The sequence below is a fragment of the Colobus angolensis genome, unplaced genomic scaffold (assembly GCF_000951035.1).
Source record: "Colobus angolensis palliatus isolate OR3802 unplaced genomic scaffold, Cang.pa_1.0 Scaffold67, whole genome shotgun sequence".
NCBI classification, from domain to species: domain Eukaryota; kingdom Metazoa; phylum Chordata; class Mammalia; order Primates; family Cercopithecidae; genus Colobus; species Colobus angolensis.
The window spans coordinates 7800374-7809297 of NW_012120376.1; the positions used below are offsets into that span (position 1 = coordinate 7800374).

Sequence of the window (8924 nt, forward strand, 5' to 3'; positions counted from 1 at the left end):
AGTGGTAGACCCTATGATTATCATCATTCACATTATTTTACCCTCGGCATAGAATGTGTTTTGTGCACAGTAGGTACTCAACAAATGTTTGATTAATTTCTACTTTGGGTAGACAGGCAAGTCAGACTTTCTCTCCTATCCTGAAGGCACTCTTTCCTGGTAGGAAAATCTCCTCCATTTCCCAGTCTAGGCTGAAAATTCTTTGTTTTTGTTCACCTCCTAAACTGTTCAGTAGTTGGTATAACATACTGCAAGGAGGACCCCTCCCTCTTAGTAGAAAATCAAGGCAAAGGAAGTCTGCAAAAACAACCAGAGGTGTTAAATTACTCATGTTTATTTATAACAGACTTTCAGCCAGTACAGTACAAAACTTACAGTAGTATATCTCCATTACACAAATATTTACTTACAATATATTACATATACAAAATGCTTTGCAATAAGTCTCAAAAGCTAGTTTAACTCCCCTTGAGAAAGGAGAAAAACTCCTTAAAAAAGTGGGGGAGGGGAAATCAGAAGGAGAGAGGAGGAGGTGAAGGGGTAAAGGTCAAAAGAGACACCAAACATAGGCTACAAAGGAAACCCTAAGAGTAAGGGAGAAGAGAGGTGGTATTGCACTTGCTTCTGTGTTTATTTTTTCTTTTTGTTCTTCATAACTTCTGATTAAAAATATATATATTTATATATATATATTATGTACACAAGGAAAGAAGCTGCCAGAAGTATTACAAAATCCTATCTGCAGCTTGGACACTGACACAAAAAAACAAAGGTCTGGAAAAGTGTCTACTTAGAAATTTTTTTGTTTGTGGTATTGATTTTGAATAGCAATATAAAAGGAAACACCTCTTTTCTCCATGTGGGTTTCAGTGTGTATGTATTTTTTTTTTCTTTTTCTTTACTTTTTTTTTATGCAAAAGGAGCTGGGAGAGAGCATGAGGATGTTTGAGGTTCCAGAGCTGGAAGGCTCTGAAAAGTAGGATTTTGTACCTAAGACCCTGGTTAAAGTGCAGTGATGGTCTGGAGAGAGACAGGATGCCCCCTCTCCGCTCCTTAGCACCTGGTCTTGCCCTTCCAGTCTCTGCTCTCATGGGCACAGAGTATAGCCTCAGAGCATAGTCCTTCATGTTCCGGGAGGTTACAGGTGCCACAGTTGACTGGGGAAGGGGATGGGGGCACCCTAAGGCTCTGATACCCCAGAAGGGACTAGTCCTTATGAAGTGTCACCAAATACACAGCAGACACAGAAGAGGTGGGAGGGGGTAGGCCTAACAGGAAAGGCTCAATAACCAGACTAGTTCAGGAAAAGCCCAGATATTAATCTCAGCTCTGCTGACATTCTAAAACGGAGCTAGCACCCCAGGGTGCCGTTGAGGATTCTTCCTTTCTCTAGAGACCACTCTGCTCTGAGCTAACCTCCCCATTCTCTGCCCTTGGCAGCATCTATTTATTGCTACATTGTCAAGGAGGAACAATCACCCCACAATGCTTCTCCCTGCCAATCTGGTTCTCTTGGGGAAACCTCAGAGTGGGGGAGAAAAAGGAGGACAAAGAGGAGAAAGATTTTTAGGGTCTCCCTTCCCATAAGAAGGTAAGGTAGACTCCTCTCAGAGCCCTTAAGGCCCTGATCCCAGGATGTGTTCCTTAGCCCACCCTTTACCATCCCCCAAAAAATATCCCTGATAGGGAGCGAGAAAAGTAGGAGGTAAAAGAGCCAATAAGGAAAGGACATGTGGAAAGAAAGATAGAAGGGGAAGGAAGGGAAGAGAAAAGGAGAGAGAGAAGGACCAAGAGTTACAACTTGTGAGGTGTTGTGTTTGGTTTTTACTTTTTTTTTCTTTAAACGTAGAAAAACAGCCTTTGGTTTGAATCTCAAGGAAGCAGAGAGTGGGATGGCTGTGGCCTCGGGCAGAAAACTCTTGTAGAAAGAGACCTCCACTTGCAGTGGAGTTGTATCTCCTTCTGCCCCTTCTCACTAATCCTTGGTTACTCAAATAGCCAGGGTCTCTGCAGTAGCCAGGAGTACCCTCTCCTACCCTGTGTTTGGGAGCTGAGTGTAGAAGGGGGTAGTAAAGGATGACCCCATTTCAGTTGTACTCATCCCAGTCTTGCTGGAACAAGGGTGGAATGAGGTGAAGGGCACATGCCCATGCTCATGCTGGGATAATTTTTGGTTATACTGAAAATTAGAAGAGAGAAAAGAGATACCCGTTTCTCCCTGCCACTGATCCTAAGAACAGGGCCAGGAGCCCGGGAATGAGAGGGTGAACCCTGCTGGGAGGGAGCAGCAGAAGGCAGCATGACCGAGGGGCTGAGATAACCCCTTGTCATCAGGCAGCAACCCACTAGTCTCTCATAGGATGGGGACTGAAGGAGCCCCTGAGAGCCTAGGAAGGTCACTATAGTGAAGAAGTTTGAGAGGTGGAGGAGAAAGAGAAGAATTTTGACCCACCCCTTTCCCATGCCCTGGTTCCCAATTAGGCACCTGAGGCTCCCAATGTGTCAGAGACAGAGGGTTACAGACCTAGCCTTGGCCCCTGAGAATATAAAATTGGGGCACTCCAAGGAGAAAAAAGCCACCACTGAATAGACCGGTAGGTTGAAGGGACTAGAGCGTGTGGAGGGGTAGTTCAAGGAGAGGGACCAGATCTGTCACATCCTAGAGGGAGATCCTGAATGTAGGCTTTGAGAACTCATGTTACTAGGGGAACATCAAGAGGACCCTCAGTCCCACAGTGCCTGGGGAGAATTTCTTCAGCCCCTCCTACTTCCAAATGAGGAAATCATTCTTCATTCATTCAAGAATAGTGCAAGCTGCCTAAAGTGAGAGGGCACAAGAGGTATGGAGTACCAGGTTGAAGAGTCCCAGAGAGGAGATATAATGCCACAGAGCTAAGGTAGGGCTGGGGGGAGGTAAATCAGCATCAAAACTGAAGAATTAGATAATGTAAAGGGTGAGGACTTAAAGCAAGAAGCTTGAAGTCTCTTAGTACTAAGAGGAGCTTCCTACCCCTGGGGCTGCTGGAAGATCTAAGAGAGAAAAATTGACCTAAAGTGGAAAGGAGCTGTGGACAGGAGGGTGGGGGAGTGGCAAGTGATATAAGTTAAAGAAAAAAAGGCAAAAATAAATCAACTAATTAATAAATAACTCAGTATGCTGGGATGAGAGAAGAGAAAAAGGAAAAACATAAGCAAAAGACCTGTTTCATCACAATGCTTAAATTGGTCAGGATAGAGGAGGAGAATAAGTGAGGAGGGGTCAGGGTCAGGCGTGAGGTCAGGTAGCCAGTAGTGAGGGCTACAAAGCAAAACTCCTTGGGAAATGGTGGGGACAGGGATCAATGCCTGTAGGCAGGGCAGTGGACTGAGGGGAGAGGGAGAGTTTGCTAGCCCACCTTATGCTCCCCCCGGACAATGTGGGAAGAGAATTCATACCGGTCCTGGCTGTGATAACCACAGATGTTGCACTCAAAAGGGTCTCTGAAGCCATGGCAGCCCATGTGGATAGTGAACATGACGTGGTCCAGGAAGAGGATACGGCAGTGCTCACACTTGAAGGCCTTCACAGGCTCACCACTCTCGCCCACCACCCGAAGCACTTCCTTGGAGGGGCCTGGGGTGCCCCGCAATAACCCCTCCTGTGGCTTGGGGTCCTCTTTGGCGTAGGCAGGACTGTGCCGGCCCACCACAATGGTGGGAGGTGGCTGGGGTGGGGGACCCTGAGGGAGGGACACCACCCCTGCAACCCGATCTTCGTGGTTGCTTTCTGTGTCTGTGGAGTCCTGGCAGCCATTGCTGGGGGATGCCCCAGGGTCAGTCAGGGGGCCTCGGGCCCGGTAGAGGAGGGGACCTCCATCAGCCAGGTCCTCAGGTCCCTCACCTGCTTCTCGGGATCCTGGAAGCTCCAGTCGACCAGGGAGGGGCTGCATCTGGGTGTAGACAGAGCTGATGACAGGCGTGAGTTCTGAGATGCAATTGGTGGGTGGAAGGCGGAGGGGACGCAGATGCTCTGCACCCACAAAGGCCAGGGAACTTCCAAAGCCAGGTTCCAGGCTGTGGTGTGCCACCAACTCCACATCCTTTTCATAGCCACCCGAGTTCACGTCATAGGGGAGGTCTGAGAGGCTGAAGCGCATCTGCTTTTCACCTGTGGAGAAGAGGAACTCAGCAGGACTGGGTTTGGAGAATTCTTACACTCTCCTCAGGATTCTTTGTTTTCTTACCTGCGGGGCTGGGTGTAACATTATTTACTATGCCGCATTTACTTTCCCAGGGTCAGGTCCTTTGTGGGACTGCTCCCTGACTCTAGGCTATAATCTTAGAGAAGGACTCAGTCCCAGGCCACTGATTTTTAATACTTCATTTTCTTACTCTCCATAAAGTTCCAGGTCCTTAGAGAGCTAATGACCAGTGCTGGGGATAGGGGGAACCACATACTTATTTCCTCTCTCTGACTCTCTAAGGGCCCACACAGACTGAAGTTCTTATTCTTAAAAACTGAGACAGCCTGGGCTGGGTGCAGTGGCTCACGCCTGTAATCCCAGCACTTCGGGAGGCTGAGGTGGGTGGATCACAAGGTCAGGAGATCGAGACCATCCTGGCTAACACGGTGAAACTCCGTCTCTACTAAAAATGCAAAAAAAAAATTTGCTGGGCATGGTGGCAGGCGTCTGTAGTCCCAGCTACTTGGGAGGATGAGGCAGGAGAATGGCATGAACCCAGGAGGCGGAGGTTGCAGTGAGCTGAGATTGTGCCACCGCACTCTAGCTTGGGCGACAGAGCGAGACTCCATCTCAAAAAAAAACTGAGACAGCCTGATCCCTCAACCCTGTGCCTTACAACCACCACAAGTCTTCAGTGCCAACCCTTCTCCACTCTCTTTGAGCACATTCTCCCTCTTTACTTTCCTCCTGTCCTGAGGATAGATTTTGAGTAACAGAGGCCACCAGACTGCTTTCTTTCCTTTTTTTTTTTTTTTTGAGATGGAGTCTTGCTCTGTCGCCCAGGCTGGAGTGCAGTGGTGCGATCTTGGCTCACTGCAAGCTCCACCTCCCGGGTTCACACCATTCTCCTGCCTCAGCCTCCTGGGTAGCTGGGACTACAGGCGCCCGCCACCACGCCCGGCTAATTTTTTGTATTTTTAGTAGAGACGGGGTTTCACCGTGTTAACCAGGATGGTCTCAATCTCCTGATCTTGTGATTTGCCAGCCTCGGCCTCCCAGAGTACTGAGATTACAGGAGTGAGCCACCGCGCCCGGCCCACCAGACTGCTTTCTTTCCCTAAACCAGATCTCCAGACCACACAGCTCAGATATTTTTGAGCTGTGGCTTAAAGCTGATACCTCTTTGCAACTGGACTCTTACCTACAAACTTCTGGGGTGTGGAACGCTTGCGTTTGGTGAGGCTGTTGGCCAGACGATCGATGAAAGTTGGCCGCTCAGAGGATGAGTGCAGCATGGAGTCTGGCACCATCTCCAGGTCACGTATTTCGTCACCTAGTGGGAAGGAGGTGAGGACAAGTAGTAGCAGTTGAGTAGGGGTGGCATTTGGCCCCACAGCCTTTTCCTGGAGAAAACCAGCAGGTCAGTAACCAAGGAAGGTCATACCAGATGCCCGGGAAACTGGGCTCTGTTTACCCTACCTAAAGCTCACTCCAGCAACATTTCAGATCATTTGGGGACAATCATACATATCTGGCCCTTGGTTACTTCTTGTGTTCTCTCTCTCCCATTAGGCCAAGGATATAGACCCAAACTTCCCCTACCTCTTGATCTCCCTAAAGCACCCACCACAGACAAGGCTCTGCACCAACTGGGGTACCTAGAATGGGGTGTTTGGCAGATTTACTGGGATAACCATCCCCTGTTCCACAGACTTCATCCCTCAGTGCCGGAGATACTGGAGTCACCCTTGTCCAGCACTCCCTCTCACCATCCCCTTTTAACTCCCCAGTAGTACATCAACAGCCCTACCTGGTTGGCCAGCCAAAGCTTGGGCTTCAGTGCTGAGACTCTGTAGGTAGTTATGGCACCGCTCCTTGTGCTCCTCCAGGGTACTCTGCTGTTTGTAGCTCCGGCCACAGTAGTTACACTTGTAGGGCTTACCCACTGTGGGAGAGGAGACTGGAGGAGAGCGGAAAGATGGCATCAGAGCTACTTCTCGCTGTGCCCTGGCTCTGCAGATTCAGCCAAGAGCAAGTACACACTGGCATGGGGAGGAAAGGATGTTGCTAAATTGAGTTATTCTGCTTGTCTTTCATTCCCCAACTTCAGCTGCAACCATGGACAGATGAACCATATTTGATGATGAGGGATAATGTGTAGTTATGGGAGCAAGGGAGTCCTAGGGCATGTGGCTTCAGACTGGTGGTGGGCTTGTTCAACATGGCCAAACTGCTGCTCAAAAGAAGTGAGGACCCAGGGACTTTGCAGGGGATCATCCCTAGCAGGCAGGCAGGCCCCACCGCAGGATCTCAGAGACTGGGGCCCAGACTGTGGTTTAACCTTTCCATTTGGCAGGCGGATGTAAGTGCTGTTTATCAGACAAGGGGATTTTTTGCTTTTTATGAACTATCTGCTTTGGTTTGGGGGAAAGTGATGGGCTGGCATGACAGAAATGAGAGCCCTTAGATCTGCCAATGTGGGGAGGGGGCAGTTTTCATTGACCTTTACTTGTATTTTGACCTCCAGCCCTAGCCTGGTTTACTGATTATTTTGTCTTTCTGTCTCTCTACACTGAGATACCAAGAGAGTTCTAGAAAGCCCATCACTGATGGAGTAATTCTGAAAAGAGAAAAGGAATAAAAGAACAGAGAATAAAATAAACAAGAGTGAAAAAAAGAGAACACCAAATTTGGGTTGGTTTGTTTATGTGCTTGTAATAAAAGAACAGGTTATAAAGATCTTGTTTCTACTGAAGAAAAAAAAAATTGGAAAACAGAGTGGTACTTTATTTACTTATTTATTTTTTGAGACGGAGTCTCGTTCTGCGCCCAGGCTGGAGTGCAGTGGCCGGATCTCAGCTCACTGCAAGATCCACCTCCCGGGTTCACGCCATTCTCCTGCCTCAGCCTCCCGAGTAGCTGGGACTACAGGCGCCCGCCACCTCGCCCGGCTAATTTTTTATATTTTTAGTAGAGACGGGGTTTCACCGTGTTAGCCATGATGGTCTCGATCTCCTGACCTCGTGATCCACCCGTCTCGGCCTCCCAAAGTGCTGGGATTACAGGCTTGAGCCACCGCGCCCGGCCCAGAGTGGTACTTTATTTAAAGATAACTCTTTTTTTTTTTTTTTTTTTGAGACGGAGTCTCGCTGTGTCGCCCAGGCTGGAGTGCAGTGGCGCGATCTGGGCTCACTGCAAGCTCCGCCTCCCGGGTTCATGCCATTTTCCCGCCTCAGCCTCCGAGTAGCTGGGACTACAGGCGCCCGCCACCACACCCGGTAATTTTTTTTTTGTATTTTTAGTAGAGACGGGGTTTCACCGTGTTAGCCAGGATGGTCTCGATCTCCTGACCTCGTGATCTGCCCGCCTCGGCCTCCCAAAGTGCTGGGATTACAGGCTTGAGCCACCGCACCCGGCCTAAAGATAACTCTTAAGACATATTTGTGAGAGGAGAGAAACAAGGTATTGTATATTTGATGTATCTTGCTGCTATTGAGCAGGGAGACAGGAGAAGGTATCTCTAGGAAGTTGGTAATTACTGTTCACCCCTAACCCTGCCATGCCAAAACTGGGCTTTGACTAAATCAACCTACTTCATTTTACTCAGGCTCTGTAAACCCTTGTATTTTAGGGATGAAATGAACACCATGAATCCCAGCACTTTGGGAGGCCAAGGTGGGCAGATCACGAGGTCAGGAGATTGAGACCATCCTGGCTAACATGGTGAAACCCTATCTCTACCAAAAACACAAAAAATTAAGCCGGGCATTATGGCAGGCGCCTATAGTCCCAGCTACTCGGCAGGAGAATGGAGTGAACCCGGGTGGCGGAGGTTGCAGTGAGTCGAGATCGCACTACTGCACTCCAGCCTGGGTGACAGATAGAGATTCCGTCTCAAAAAAAAAAAAAAAAAAAGAAATGAACACCATGGTCCCTATCCACCCAAAGACCCTTGGGGAAACGGTTTAACATCTGGGAGAGGAATGATCCTCCAACTGCTTTCTTTTTTTTCAAATTTTAATTGATAATTGATACATAATAATTATACATGCTTATGAGATACATATGATATTTTCATACATGTACATGATGTGTAATGATCAAATTGGGGTAACTGGTATATCTGTCACCTCAAACATTTATCTTTTTTTCTTCTTTTTCTTGGAGACAGAGTCTCACTCTGTCGCCCAGGCTGGAGTGCAGTGGCACAATCTCGGTTCACTGCAACCTCCACCTCCTGGGTTCGCGCCATTCTCCTGCCTCAGCCTCCCGAGTAGCTGGGACTACAGGCGCCTGACACCATGCCCAGATAATTTTTTACATTTTCAGTAGAGACGGGGTTTCACCATGTTAGCCAGGATGGTCTCGATCTCCTGACCTCATGATCCATCTGCCTTGGCCTCCTAAAGTGCTGGGATTACAGGTGTGAGCCACCGTGCCCAGCAAACGTTTATCGTTTCTTTGTGTTCGGAACATTCAAAATCATCTCTTCTAGCTATTTTGAAATATACAATAAATTATTGTTAACTATAGTCATTCTAATGCTGTAGAACACTACAACTTATTCCTCCTATTTAACTGTAATCTTCTACCCATTAACCAGCCTCTCCCTGTCCACCCACTCCCAACCCTTCTCAGTCAGCCTCTGGTAACCACTGTTCTACTCTCTACTTTTTTTTTTTTTTTTTGAGACGGAGTCTCACTCTGTCACCCAGGCTGGAGTGCAGTGGCCAGATCTCAGCTCACTGCAAGCTCCGCCTC

General features: G+C 48.3%; 1 protein-coding gene across 4 annotated transcripts in view; it reads right to left on the reverse strand.

Annotated features, from left to right (window-relative positions):
* Window positions 1–314: 314 nt before the first annotated feature.
* IKZF4 (IKAROS family zinc finger 4 (Eos)) overlaps window positions 315–8924 on the reverse strand; it is a 37692-nt gene continuing 29082 nt past the window's right edge. For 3 of the 4 annotated variants that reach the window (XM_011926143.1, XM_011926144.1, XM_011926142.1), the window contains exons 5-7: window positions 5974–6123; window positions 5365–5496; window positions 1844–4147 (exon numbers count right to left, since the gene is read on the reverse strand). In XM_011926143.1, coding sequence (XP_011781533.1) covers window positions 3387–4147; window positions 5365–5496; window positions 5974–6123 — 1043 coding nt within the window. In that variant the 3' untranslated portion in view covers window positions 1844–3386. Of the gene's footprint in view, window positions 4148–5364; window positions 5497–5973; window positions 6124–8924 lie in introns of all 4 variants that reach the window. The other variant, XM_011926141.1, reaches the window with a different exon arrangement.